Source organism: Dipteris shenzhenensis, chromosome 16 (assembly GCF_047967505.1).
Source record: "Dipteris shenzhenensis isolate YYH24624 ecotype China chromosome 16, Dip_SZ_1.0, whole genome shotgun sequence".
NCBI lineage: Eukaryota > Viridiplantae > Streptophyta > Polypodiopsida > Gleicheniales > Dipteridaceae > Dipteris > Dipteris shenzhenensis.
The window spans coordinates 7,470,660-7,486,149 of record NC_141611.1 but is presented as its reverse complement, the minus strand read 5'-3'; the positions used below and the strand labels follow the sequence as shown (position 1 = coordinate 7,486,149).

Here is a 15,490-nt window from a genome sequence, read left to right as displayed (position 1 = left end):
TCAAACTTCTTTAGAAACATGTCCATAAATATGCTATAAAAACACTCAAAAGATATTGCCATATGATATAAATGTGTTAATAAGTAATTATATATCATAGTATTATTACATTGAGAGTGATTATGAGAAATGTTTCTTAAAGGAATCAACACTTTTTTAAGGTAATAACAGGGGTACAAAGGGATGTCTCTAAATAAGAAAATTATGTTGTGTAAAAATGAATGAGTGACTAGTCTGTATATTTTTATGATAAAGGGATCTAGTTCTAGTGAAAATAAAAGTGTAAAAACCATGTTTCCTAAAGAAAAATATTTTTAAAAATCTCTTGAAAAACATGCTCGAATAAACCTGCTCATAGGTTTTTGCTCGTAAAATTGACGCATCCGAATTTTCGCTCTTGACCATCCCCCATGGAAAGGATTAAAGGAAGTTTCATCTATAAAGCTAGAGGCTATTTCAATTCTTAGCTCCAAGGTATGCCCATGGCAAGACAAGGCCTCTAAGCTAGGGTGGAATCAATGTATTTATTGTGAGGGATAGGCCTAATGGGTGTAGGTAGCATAAGTAAAAAAGTTTGAAAATGGTGGACTATAGTCTAATTTACAAATTTTAGCCACCAATAAAGGATGTAGATTGTAATGTGACCATGACACCCCTCGAACATCCACCTTGGGACCTTCTTGGGGAGATTTGGGGGCACATGTGGCTAAGTAGTGGGTGCTTCAAGACCTCCCACATGTGACACTACCTACAGGTACGTGTAGAAGGCCTATGAAGGGGACTGTCTCTCTAGAAATCTCCACCAAGAGTCCTTGGAGTTATTACTAAACAAAATGTTTAGTAATTCCTCCTTCTTACAGTAGATAAATTCATGTTTCTTCCTGCAAACCATCTGGTAGTAGTCACGTATTGTGTCAAGGATGTTAATCCCATATGCAATATATTCAGTGCATAGACCCTCATGGTCCCATTATGAAGCTTCATTACAGCATCCTTCACACCCCCTTTAGTAAAGAGTGTATAGGAAGTAGGACGAGGTACGTGTGAGAGGTCAGGATTAGGATGATTTGGGATGTCATATAACGTGGGCATAATCACACCAATCATGAGTGTCAAGTTGCAAAAATTGGATGAAGACTAGCACATGGCCATGCAACACGTTAAGGCTCAAATGAAAAGGAAAGCGCTCATGACGACCTGAAGACATCCATTCTTTCAAGCAAGGTGAATTGGACCTACTTTTTGCTTCTTGCATTAATAAGGGATCATGGGACAAGCAATGCTAAAGTCTACAATGGGATGTACTTCAAGAAATTTAGGCTTGACATATTTCACTCTAGGCAAAATCCATCAAATCTACTCCCAATTGAATTTCATTCACTTGGAGTTGAGGGGGAAGCTGTCATTAGAATAAAATAACCAACCTATAACTTTAGAGACATTCCCTTTATACAATTGTTTGTACACTATATGCACCTAGTGGAATTTACATATCCTCAACAGAAAATGACTAGCAATTAATAGGCCAAAGAGAGACAAGAGGGGAATCCCTACCAAACCCTAATAAAGGTAGAAAATCACAAGCCATAAACACATAGAGGCCCATATAGTGCCCTTGCACTAAACCAAATCCACCATCTTTGGGTCCATTTCAAATGCTTCATTGGAGGCAAGCATCATGTATCCTTTCATGTTACGTAATCGTACTTGTAAGTTGTTGGCCATTGCAAATCAACCAAGACATTACAAGCACCATCATTGTGCCATTGCTACCTTCATCGTGCACTTCCAGTCGACCTTTGATGAGTGCTTATGATAAGCTTTCCTAGCAATGTGGATTACTTGTATAAATGTACCTAAAAGCATCCAAAATAATTCTGTCAATTTCAATAAGGAAATTTGTGATGTTCCTTTTCTATGTGTTAACTTTCTCCTATTGTTTCTAGAATTCCTTAATCAACAAGTTAAGATGAGAATTTGAGATTTCATAATCAAAAAGTCATTAAAAATAAATGTTTTGATAGGGGATCTCCTAATAAAGAAATACCATGTTATGCTGTCCATTTTCGACTAGTGGAGAGCTTCTTCCCTCAAATCCTACATTCCTCGTGTTCATCGTTATTAATTCAACATTGATGTTGAAAGCTTATGTCATTTCATTTGTTAAGGAGTTGAGTCTCCTCCAAAATACTTTTGAAGTCAAATGTGCCCTTCAATAACAATTGAATGCATTGATGAGAACCCTTCTCTATGGGATGGGATTGAAGACCACAAGAAGATCTCTAAGTTAATATGGGACTTTTGTATTTGGCTAAAGAATGCAAGAAAGGACTTAGGATAGCGTATGTACAACTCACAAGATTATTAAATCAAGGGACATGCACTCTTGTTTCACTTTTAAAGCTTTTTGGTTCCAAATTTCTAACCACAATGGATATACACAATTGCAAAAGCTTGTTGAAGAAGATGAACATGTTTTTGATAAGTGTCACCCTATGCTCACCACATCGTGCCATGTGTCCACCTTATCCATAGGGGTAAATCTACATTTTTACCCCTCTAGGTGATTCATTTTCATGAAGGAAAGATTAAGAATTCAATTGATTGGTTCGATCAATCCTTCAAATGTCAAGGTCTATCTAAAAAAATTCAAGTCTCTTCATTGACATTTTAAATCAAACTCAAGTCAATTTGCTTAAGCTCTTCATTCACATTTGAAAATCAAACTTGGGCTATTTCACAAGCATTGCCAATGCCTCGATAAGCTTTGAATTGTTCAACTCCTCTTCATCCTCAAACTTTGCTAAGCCTTGAGAAGCCTCTTCAAGCCGTGCCAAGAATTCCGGATTTTCTTTTTGATATTGAACTTAAGACAGTTTTGTACTTCTTCAACATTGGGAGTCTTTGTGCTCCATACATTTTTCAAGCAGAACTTGCATCAACTTGAGATGACATATAGAGAAGCATAGGAAACACATGGATGACCGAAAACATTCAAACTAGACCTTACATAGTCGTCAAGGAATCATGACGTAACATAAACCCGTGTTTATACATAAATGATAAAATTTTCCATGATATGTCATCCAAAGGCATGATATAGGTCCTTCAAAGAATAAATAAACGCCTAGAATGCGTAACATCAAACATGGCACATATCAATGACTCACAAGTAGATAAACCATCAAAGCCTTACCACATAAGTCTAAAGTCGTATCACGTATGGAAAGACAATAGCAAAACTGTGGAGTCTAGACTCTACATGTGTGATACAAATGTGGTGGAAGGGCCAGAGTACATTGACATCCCAATAGGGACAAGGGTGTCCAAGCATGATGAGGGAGAACGAATCTTCAGCCTTCAAGCACAAAAGAAGGACAACGTGGATGATGAAGGGGCTGAAGCTAAGACTCAAGAGGGAGTAGGCTGAACTTTGAAGCAAAGAGGGGGTAGGCTGAGAGGGCAAGGGGGGCTGAGCGAGGGTTGAGAGGGCAAGGGCTGAGAGACCAGGTTTCTAAGAAGCTGGAGAGATGGGGTTAAGAGGGCTGAAAAGCTGAGAGAATGGAGCAAAAAGGGCAACACCCATTCAAACTGTTCCTAGGGGGCTCCCAACTTCGGTTACACGTTTTTAACCAATCTCAAGGAGTAAGTGATCAAGTGGATCAACATGTGTTTCTTCTTTTGGTATTAGGTGACAAGGGACTAAACGATCAACTCAATTATAACAAGATTTATACAGCACACTATGTTTTGCTTTGGAGAAACACATTACATTGTAAGGACCTATCATGCAGCTATAGCTACACACTTTTGATTGAGAAGACCTATAGTTTCTCACCTTTTAGTACTGAGTTATTTCATGAGAATAAGTAAGAATCTTGCCTTTAGATTACCAATGCAAATGTGTGACTGGCTTTGGTCATGTTAGTAAACTATCCTGCCTTCACCTTTGTGGGAACATGCAATGTGGCCTAATTTGGGGACCCTATGGATCTGCACGTGGTTAATCATGAGAGGGCTATAGACCCGAGTATCATGGGGGGGCACAAGTCCAAGGGCTTGGATGGAATATCTCACATTGGGGAAAGCACAAATGCGTGTTGGCATATATTGGATTGAAAGTATACATCTCACTGGCTTTTTGCTGACTGCTACTTAGGCAGGCTAAGCATTGGTTAGAGACGGGTAGGAAGCCCACTACTCAGCACATCCTTGGTATGGCATGTGGCATAGCTGCCCATGGTCTATGCCTTCACTGCAGGTTGTAGCTTCAGCAAGGCTATCAACAGAAGTTTTGTCAAAGAGAGCTCAAGGTAAAGTGTATCTTGACGCTTCCTGTATGGATTATGAAGTTGTTAATATTGCTGATATCAAAGAAATGAAGTGACAACTCCATGAACAAGTGCAGAGAGTTTCAAATCGTTGCTTGCCTTGTTGCATGTCCACGTTGATCTCCCCATGACCATCACCTACATCGCAATTGTTTCCCAGCCCGCTTGCACAGCTGCAATTATGATTTTTTAAATGTCAAAATATGAGAAAAGACAACCCATGGTGCATCCAAATACTGATTTGATATAAGACATTGCACCCAACACAATTCCATCAAAGACATTGTGAAGGCCCCACCTGGGGGTCTATCTAGGCCTCCTGGATGCCACGTGGCAGCCTCTGATGAGGCGCATCATGTTGGTCAGGTGTGGGGGACTTTCGTTGGCCACTCGTAGAGCAGTTGACCAGCCCCTTTGGAGGCATTTTCTAGGCTAAGGTTGGCCGACCAGCACTAGTCAGGCCATGGAGAGTGGGGGGGTCAACCCTAAAGGCTGTGCACAGCAGCGGCCCTGTTGGGAAGGCCAGTCAGCTCTAGAGCCAAGAGTAGAGGCCCCTCTTGGGCTGCGTAGCAGCCCCTACATATAGGGCTGATGGGGTCAGCCCCTAGAGCTGCTGAGCCGGCTCCATATGCAGGAGGGGAGCCCTCTTATGTGTGCCAGCCCCTGGGCTGTAGGGGGGTCGGCCCTAGGAGGTGGTGGTTGGCCCACCTCAGGCCTGCTGGTCGGCCTAGTAGACCAGCCAACAAGGGAGGGGGTGGCTGCCTATATAAAGGCCCCCCCTTCTCCCATTTGTTGCATCTCAGTTCAAAGCAGTTTTGCCTATATACAGCAGAGGTTTTCTCCGCAGTTCGGGGCATCTGTTTCAATGCAATCATGCTTCTGTAGAAATTATTGATTCTATCAACCAACAGCCATAGCCAAGTGAGTGTCACACTAAGAACATCTGAGTAATTTCAAGAATGCAAGAAAAATCATGTTATAACTCAGATAAAAAACATAGGCCGCTGTTTGAGTTGCAAAAGAAAGAAAAGATCTTTACACTCGTGAGAAAGTGCTGGATAAGAATTTACTGATTATTGCATAGTTGAGGAAGGCAGAGCTCATCTATCCTTCATCAGGCATTAACCAAGGATGCACAGGCTCCCCCTGGCTCAAGGATAGCAAGAACTCTACCTCACTTGTACTCCTCAAACACTGCAGCAAATCCTCGTCCAGCACTGGCCCATCTTCAGGTTGGACAGGTGAAGAGGAAAGCAGAAGATTATAATGGCCATCCTGAATCAAATCTTCATTGGCCCCACGGAGCAAAAGATACTCTATCAGAAGATCCTCTGCACCAAGCCCCTTCGATGCAATGTGCAAATTTACATGTAATGGTGCTGAAACTGTTGACTTCTGCTTTTCATTCCAAGACCCTTGATGGGACTCTGATGATGCTAAAACACTTTCCCTTTTTAACTGATTTGCCATATCTTGCGTCACTGCCGCAATGCGCTTCTTTGCTGCCTCAATTTTTAAAAGGCGTGCAGCGCGCGCAACTTTATTTGCCACAAAGGATGGAGGTAAAGGCTCCCACCCAGGCTGTTCCCTTTGCAAAGTAGATGCTTCCTGCACCTTAGAATGCTCATCACAATTTACAGCTGGTGCACTGCTGCAGGGATATGCTACCCCCTCCTCTTGTGTAGAAGGAGATCCATTCTGCTCACATGCACTGGCATCCAGCTTTTTCCCTTTAAGACACCTGGTCGCCTCCTTAGCGGAAGAAAAATCCGTGTCCCCTAGCACAGTATAAGGATGACTATGTAAGCTGCTCTTAATTCGCTTTCTGTATTTAGTACATAACGATTTATCAAGGTGACTGACAGCTGCACTCTCATGTGATAAGTTCGGAGAAACCTCTTTCCCTGCCTCCATAGATATGTTTAGATTTGACGAGGCATTTTTATGAGACTTCATCTGCATTTTGGCCTCTAAGTACTGTAGAAGAAACGGCAAATGCCTGTTTACTGTCCTCAACGTGATGTCATTTCCCCAAGGCAGGCTTTGCCCCACGCCAACCAACGACTGCTGGAATTCCTTCAAACGTACTCTGGCAGTTTTTGGATCAACATGCAGGTCTCTGGAAACCTCATTGACCTCTACATGAACCTCATTTGCTTTGGCCACGATCACCACCACCGCAGCCACGATAGCAAGAGGATGGCGACCGGTAGATAAGAACCACTCCGTGCTACAATGGAGAAGGAGATGACCTTGTTTCGATAACCTCCGAATCAAATCTTTCTCCAATTTCATGAAAGGAGGAAAATTCGACAAGATCCTATCAAGGTAAACAACCGGATCAATCTCTGGAGTTTGGATATCCGTAACATGAAGCACTTGGTAATACATGCGAAAAAGCTCCTTGACATCACAATCCACAGCTTCCCCAATCTCTGCGGCGGAAAGCGGCAAGTGGTTTTGTCTAGCTACAATATAAATGCATGAAGCTACCAAAATATCCATCCAGCGACCAGTGCCCCATTGGTCTTCTGTGACAACCTTGAGCAGGTGCCTAACATCATCCGCTTTGTCCTTGGGGAGGCGCAAAAGGGATGCCAAATCATCTAGCTTGCTAGTGCTATATTTCCTCTTTCGATTGGTTTGGCATCCTAATCCGTGAGAGACAGCCCATCCAGGGCGACCAAAGGAGCTAAGAGTGGAGGTACCTGTGCCGCGCCCTCCAACGAAGTTGCCAACACGATCGCCGTCGGTATTGAACTCAGGGTTTTGGAAACGAGTTTCTTCGCGGACAAGGCCACAAGATTCACAAGCGAAGATGCCGGCGATGGGATCAAAAGAGACGCAATCGGCTCCACAACCCTCGCAGATCTCCCTCTCCATCAATCTCTATTCTCAAGCACAGAAACGACTGCACAGAAGAGCAGATTCAAAGCTCCATGTCTCCATAGCCACCAAAAACAGAACGATCTTCCTCAAGTATATTTTAGGGCACAGCTTCCCTTACTCCAAATTTTGGCGGGAAATGTCGTCTGAAGTTTGAAACATATACTGGTCAAGATGACTCGATGACCTTTGAAAACTACAAAGTCAAATGATCACATGTTTTAAGATGAATGGATGACCTATGATGGAAGCCTGTGCATAGAACCATTGCTACGATTCAACCGCTTGCAAAGCATTGTGCAAACGCTGTGTGTGTGTGTGTGTGTGTGTGAGAGAGAGAGAGAGAGAGAGAAAGAGAGAGAGAGAGAGAAAGAGAGTTGTCATTCAGCTTCAACGTTTAAGTCTCAATTAACAGGCCAAACTAGATTTGCACAAATTGTAATAGCCTTGGTTGTCATCCTTTCTCACTCGCTATCAGTTGCTCCGAAACCGAAGTATTTGCAACTGAAGTTTTGGTGCATGGTCATAAGCAAACTTAAGCACGCCAAATTCTAATTGAGTGTTCAGCTAATCAAATCTTCTAATGATTTGTTGTTAGAGTAGTCGCTTATCCTTGAGTAGTTGCTATTTCTTAGATCAAGATCTTGTTTATCTGGGAAACCTATATAAGCGAGCATGGTGTAGCGTGAGGCATCTGCTATTATCCGGCTTATGTCTTAGATTCTTCATCATTCTTGGCACAACCTTATGCCAATTCAATGGACACTAAGAGCATTGGATTTGGGAAAGTTTGTTGATTTCTTGTTTTTTGGCATTTGTTTCGACTTCTTTACTTCCCATTTCTTTACTTCCTCTTTCTTTGCTTTTGTTCGAAAATATATTTTCACAATACTAGTTACCTCTCTCACCCCACCTCTAATTTCTCAAAAAATATATATATGAATTTTGGCATCTTGCTGTCATGGATTGGTTCTAAATGCCTCTAACTCTTGCACTTCACTTGTCACGTTGATACCTAGTTTGTTGACTTGGTTCTTCTCGATTGATCCATTGCAAGTTGAAGAGCTTGCCTTTCTTTAGCATTAAGATATATTTTTTATTCTTGTAGCTGCATGTCATCGGCCACCTATAGTGTCACCCTTGTTTCTAGCTTGTCCTATAAAGGCTTGGATCGAATAGGCTACATAAACACCTTTTCTTTTAATTCAATGATTGATCCATGGATTTGTGAATAGGTTTCGGTACCATGGTTTGATTCCAAGTGCATGTTGCAAGTACATTCGGTCTTTTGGAAAAACCTTGGTGAAGAGCAGCTCAAGTCCTCCAATGTCCATAGGAATCCCTATTGTTGTGACAACGCTACCAAAGGCAAGCAAAGACACAAATTTGCTTTAAAAATCACCTATCAAGAAAATGGCGAGGATATCCTTCAAGAAAAGCTTTCCAAGGTGTTGCCAAGAAGGGATACACTGAAGATAGATGCTTCTTCACTTCCTATTTGTTGTTCCATAGTTTTGCCTAGCATAAGCTTGTGGATTTGTTTAAAGATGTGCTTGCATGTTTTTTGCAGCTCTACAAATCTTGCATAGTGATGATTCACCACATATAAAAGTTAGAACTTAGAAGCACAATAATTGTTTTGCTTATATGTGTGCCCGAGAGCCGCAACTCGAGTGACCCCCGAAAATAGTGTTTAATAGACTTGTTATGATGATGGCATGCTTTCATACAATTGCATGTATTTGAGAGGTGTTTGGTGGAGCATATGTTATTCTATGCTTGTCTTGGCCTTGCAAACAAAAAACTCATCATTGTTGTTATTTTAGAGGTTTAAGCTTCAATAAAATTTTGTTAGCACTATGATGATTTGTGTTTTGAGGATAGTGGAGTTTGAATGATTGCTACTGGAAAACACAGTCAACAATTATGACCTTCAAAAATTATTTTTGCTTCATAGAGGTAGGATTAAAAAAGAAACTTAATAAAATTTTATACACTACATAGTTGTAAATAGATTCTTCAGAAAGAAGTATTTCTTTAAAAGGCTTCACATACTATATTTCAAAGAAAAGGAATTGAAAATCAAAGTGGGTGATTTCTCTTCTTTAAACATTTTGCACTACAAGTAAGATCTTAAATGCAAACAAATTTTTATTGCATTATAATTATCCTCCATTTTTCATTGTCTTTCTTGACTTTGCAATTGCATAAAGCACATTCCACTCACATTGTAGTTACTTCAATCTTCTCATTATCGTATGAATGTGCATGCCAGCAAGCACAAACATTGCAATTAAAAAAGAACAAATGGAATAAAGCCACTCTTTAGCACCATCTGCTTAGCTAGAAATAAACGAGAGGAAACCTTGGAATCAAGTGGAGGCTCCTCAAGAGCTCTAGTCCCCGCGGATCCTAAGCCTTACAACTCAAAATCCTTGCCAATAATACCTACTAAAGATTTGGTGGATTTTGTTCCTTATTGCTTTGTATTCGAAGGCGAGTATTTGGCCAAGTATGGGAGATTTAAAGAAAAGGAACCCTCATATCCCAAAATTGCTGCAAGGTAGTGACAATCACTATTTTGCACACATTTGTCCTTCATTTAAAGGACATTTTGCATGCTGGTGGTTTTTACAGGATAGAAGGTCCCACATTAGCAAAGAAAATAGTTGGGGAAAGTGGGACATGTTCTGTCTCACTTCATCTAGATGCAACCCCAAGTGTGATTAAGTTTGTACCATTTGATTAGGTCATGTGTTCCTGACACTACTATAGGCTCCTATGTGCCATGGGTTAGTGTTCAAATGCAAGCTGGCAAAACCTCTATTACAACTGTAATGGAGACACTTGCTTTTGGTATAATTAAAGTGGACATGGATGGACCTGCATCTGACCATATAATTTTTGCAGATGGGCCCAAGAATTAAGACTGCACTATGGTGAGACCATGCCACAATAGGTTTTAATCTTTTCCTTTTTTGTCCTTCTTAAGCTCATTAGACTTTGTTGTATGTAGCTATCTTATGTAGGGGAGAGGAAAAACATACTTAGCAGATTGGTGCAAGAGTATGCTATTGTTATGCATTTTTTGAAGGATGAACCTTTTATGCATGCCAAAAACATGTTTGATGTGTTTGCCTTCACTATCTTGGCCAACATTCTAGAAGGTTTTTTACATGACACTCTGTAGGATGCATTTGTGCAACAAGTGTCAAAATTAGGATACATACAAAATGTGATGCTCTCTATTGTGTCTGTTTTTAAACTTTAGCAAGTTCGTGCTAACGAGTGATCTTTTGAGGATAGGTTTCTGGTGTCTTGCAGTTCACAGCCTCAATTCTCAGCTCATTGAATGCTTGTGTAATGCTTGCAGATCTAGCAAAGTCAATAGCAATCCCACAAAGCCTTTTTGCTTCTTTTGCAATGCTCCCCAATCCATTGCACGTGTATCTTCGTTGAAGGCTCGAATATTACTTAGAGAGGGTTCCCAGTTTGTTGTGCAAGTTCGTGGCTTCCATGTTGACAATTCGCTAGCTCTTGATTGTGCATTCATGGACTTGTATGCTCGGAGTTTGGTGGCTGCACACACTTTGCTTATGGAGAGTAGGCCATTAGGAAGTATTACAGTCAATAGTTCAGGCTTTTATTGTATTCGAGGGGAATGCATATGTGGTGTCTCTTTTTCATTTGGATGCTATGATAGCCTTCGTGTACTTGACTTTAACCATGCATGAAAGTATGATTGCCTTCCATAGGCTAGTAATGATAATTGTTGATTTGCAAACTTTGTTGTAAGAGCTAATTTTGATGTGAGACCAATGTTAACATTGGCATTTTCAGAATTTGATTGCATCAACCTTAATATTGCAACACTTATTAAATTTCTTTGTCTCAAAGGAGGTTCCAAGAAAGTATTCTCCCTTTGTATTAAAAAATGTTTGCTTTTCCCTTACATGTTCAATTCACATTTGAATGGACTTTTGCCCCTTCAGCTTCTCAAATCATCTATCTTTACTTTTATCTTGTCCATGTGTCATGGTGACATTCATCCCTATGCCTTAATAAATCGAGGCACCACTCTCTTTTATTTTAAGCATGGAGCTTAATCTAAACAATTCCTCTTATCGCTCCTGGCTTTCCTCATCTTCACTGTTTCGTTCAATACAACTTCTAGCTGCCACCATATCCTGTACGAAAATTTAGCTTGTTAGCATAAGAAGTACATGATTAAAAGAAGCGAAAAAGAAAGCTAGAGATATTCCCCTCTTCTACTGAGTTCAAATCAAGCAGCCATGTGCGTAACGTATCCTCCTCGAATGATTTTCCACTCATGGGTCCATACAAAAGGGATCTAAGACAGAATTTGACTTCAGTAAATGAAGTCATGTAGTAACTGGCCATTGTCTTGGAAGGAAAGTGAGAGAAGGAAAGTGAGGGAGTGATAGTGAGGGATGCATAGTGAGCCGCCCCTCCTTCAAGAGTGATAGAAAGTGAGGGAACATACAATGACGTAAAGTAAAAGAAGCACCCTTTTCGAGGTGGTCTTGTCCTTGGATCACTTTTGGTCAATTATTTATTTCACTTTTTGTATACTTTATGTTGTGGATTACTTTCCTTTAGCTCTATCACTCGTTTTTCCAAGATATACCTCCCAATTTTTTATGTAGAGAAATTGAGAGAGAGAGAGAGAGAGAGAGAGAGAGAGAGAGAGAGAGAGAGAGGATAAGTGTAGGAATGTGGTTCGTGAAGTAGAGAAAAAGAGGTAGAGTGAGAACCAAAGAAAGAGAGAGAGAGAGAGAGAGAGAGAGAGAGAGAGAGAGAGAGAGGAAGAAGAGGAATCCAGTTTGTCTAATCCAATCCATCTCACTCGGGTGTGATCAAGTGCCTACCGTAGAAGGTTCTCAAGGTGCCTTCTCTCTTTCCCTCACTCCCTTTCCATCCCCTTCGTTTTTCAATGCGTTTTTTAACATTACGATGTATTTTCATAGGTTCCAATGGATCCAACCGAAGATGATTTGAAAACGTATTTAGAACAACTATATCTCCAATATAGAGATATTTTTAGACCCCCTATTGAAACGGGAACTCTGCCTAAAGCATTTCTCATCCCTAGCACACAAGATGGCGTTGGCTGCTCTCTCAGATTATGACAAGTCTGATTGAGAAATTTTAGAAGATTCAATTAATGAGATGAAATTATGGATCGAACGAGAAGGACACACACCTTTGGAAATCAAGCAAGAAGAGGACTAGGAAAAAGGAAAGGAAAAAAGAAGAAAGACAAGGCAGAGTCAAGCAAGAGTGGCAAACCCTGCCTTGACATATTGTTGAACTTTTGCTTCAGCTGAATTTTCCTGGAACTTGTAGTTGTGCCATAATATCTTGTCAAGATATCCCATGCATTCTTGGGAGACTTGCAGTTCAGAATTTACATAACCATGGCATTTGAAATAGATATTGAAAACTAGTGAAGTACCTCCGTGCTCTTTCTAGCCAAGCTTTATGATTGTTAACTTGTTCTACAGTGGCATTTCTTTTTGGCAAATCAGGCTCTTTCTCATCACCTATAACCAAATCCCAATAGCCTTTTCCAATCAAAAAGTTATCCATTCTAAATTTCCAAATGGAATAGTTATGGTAATCTAATTTCTCACCAACAATCTGAATGATATTATCAAACCCACTTGCATTTGCCATAATTACAAAAAAATAGATTCCTGCAACTTTTTACTATTTTGGACTATCAATATCTTTCACACCTTAGCTTGGATGCAAATACTATCGAAAGAAAAAATGTAGCCAGTGCATGGCTCTACAAACTTCCAGTTCAGTGTAGATCCAAATTCCTTAAGGATTTTCTGATATCTGCTGCTGAAAACAGGCACCTGCACACTTTTGACAGCAGTCCGAAAACTTCAGTTACTAGTTCAACAGATCAACTAAACTCAAAATGCCACTTTGCTACTATCACTGACAAGGCATAGCATTTGTCAAGCTACTTGACATTAACATCCAACCACTAGGCATCCAAATACCATCACATATATCCATGAACATTGCAATATCATGCCTGCAACTGCATTTGACAATTTGACAGTAAGTTGTAAACTGTGACTTTTTCTGATTTTCCCAAGCTCATAAACAGTAAATCCAAATGAACTTGCTTCCAAAAGCAAAGTCGGAGCTTGTATACTTGCCTCCAACTTCTTAGTTCAGACCAGCATCCAAATCCACACAGTTTGAGAAATAAACAGTCTGGAAAATGACAATTTGATCACTGTTGAATAGAAAAACAGCAGCTGCACTTTTTGTGTTTGGAGGAACACGGGAGTCCTAGTAGCTCACAGAGAGACTAAGACTCCACAAAAATGATGTATGAGGATATAGTAAACCTTTGGGGTGCTGGAAAAGGAAGAAAGCAAGTCGTATATCACTTTTTAAGTCTCCAAAAGCTGTCCAAGAGTAAAAAAACGAGATCTACAAGCTAAAGGTTCTCCTCACTTGATACCCGGGGGATTCACATGGGGGAACTTATGATATCATGTGAGTGTACAATAGGGGGGTTTTCTGAAATGAGGAATAAGCTTATACATTAGGGGTGGGGGCCCTTTTTATTTTTTCCCAATATTGAATTTAAGTTAGGGGGGCCATGCCATATTTAAGAGGGGGGGACATAGTATAGGCTACCTTGGGTAACTAGTCCGAACAAGTTTGGTTTTGTGTATGGTTTTAAATAGTGACAAGGAAAGTAGTCTAAAATTTCTTATTGTGTAATCTAAATTCTTGAGAAAGAACGTAGATTTAAGGAAAGGGGGGGACATAATAGAATTTTGGTGGTATCTTATAAGCTTAAATAGGGGTGTTTTATCATCCTACATGGATCTTAAATAGGGGGTTTTCTTGAAGTTCATGCATGCAGGTGATGTCCCCTTTTAATGAAGAGTGAATCCCCCGGGACTTGATAGGAGATGTAGGAAGTTTTTTCCAGCCACTAACAACCTCCAGAGAGCTGGGCGATGAGGTTTGGAGAGACGTTTCACAAACAACCTCCAGAGAGCTGAATGATGAGGTTTGGAGAGACGTTTTTGCTTCTTACTGCTATATATACCTCTTGCTTGGCTCAAACCAAGTCGTAGTTGTCCAAAAAAAGAGATCAACTCCATTCTATCACACCCAAACAGTAAAAACGAGTTGTGTTCTGTCAACATACATCTCCCACGAGCAACCTATGGGTAATAGCGATCTCCCCTTAGCAAGAAGACATCAATTGGACAGCTCCCAAGCCAAACAGAAGCTGGAGATTGCTACTTCAGTCCAAAAAACGAGATCTCTTCTCATCGCTTCAAAGCTTCAAAGTAGAAGAAGCACTCCCGTAAGCTTCCACAAGCAGGGTCCAACCAGAAGGCAAGGAATGGTAGCTCTGATACCATATTAGAAAAACACAAGAAGAGAGATATAGGAAGCAACTAGGAGAGAGCAACAGTCTCCTCCACAATCAGCTCATATTCACCCCACACAATACAATTGAATACTACTAAGGTCACACCCATACATAGTAGATAAGAACTAACTATGGTTGAGTCAATGTGACTCACCTTATTCACCTAGTCACACAACAGGAACAATAACCGAGAGTTTGATTCCCAACACTAGGTCAACGCATGTTTGACCGATGAGATGGCTAACTAACAATAATTAATTATGGTGATGGGTTACGTACTGACATGTGTCAGGTCATGGGAATAGGGCTAAGTCGATGTGTTAACATAAGTTTGATCGATGGGATAGAGCTAAGGTGAGGGGTCAATGCAAGTTTGACCAATAGGATAGCTGACTAACAGTATTTAATTAGGGTGGTGGGTTAGGTACTAGCATGTATCAGGTCGTGGGGATAGGGCTAAGGCAATGATTCAATGCAAGTTCAACTGACGGGATAGCACTAAGGTGATGGGTCAATGCAAGTTTGACTGGCGGGATAGCACTAAGGTGACGAGTCAACATAAATTTGACCAATGGGATAGCGATGACAACGACCCGTGGGGATAGGAACAAGCAGTTTTTCAAACTAGTTTTTGATATTCTTGATGATTTAGAAGTTTCTGTTCATGTTTTTTTGTGATGGGGGGATGCTAAACTACCTAATCTACCTACCCAATGCAAAAAGAAAGAAAGAAAAACAACATTTGAATGCAAAATGAGAGATTTCTTGAAGATGTGACTGTCAACACTCAAAACCACTTCAATTTTCAACTTGATTCCTTATTCTTGGTTTT

The 15,490-nt window shown here is 40.5% G+C and overlaps 1 protein-coding gene across 1 annotated transcript; it reads right to left on the bottom strand.

Annotated features, from left to right (window-relative positions):
* Positions 1-5,326: 5,326 nt before the first annotated feature.
* LOC147892486 (plant-specific TFIIB-related protein PTF2-like) lies at positions 5,327-7,300 on the bottom strand. The gene has a single exon (XM_087387302.1). The coding sequence runs from the start codon at positions 7,212-7,214 to the stop codon at positions 5,436-5,438; it is 1,779 nt and encodes a 592-aa protein (XP_087243428.1). The 5' UTR covers positions 7,215-7,300; the 3' UTR covers positions 5,327-5,435.
* Positions 7,301-15,490: the final 8,190 nt, after the last annotated feature.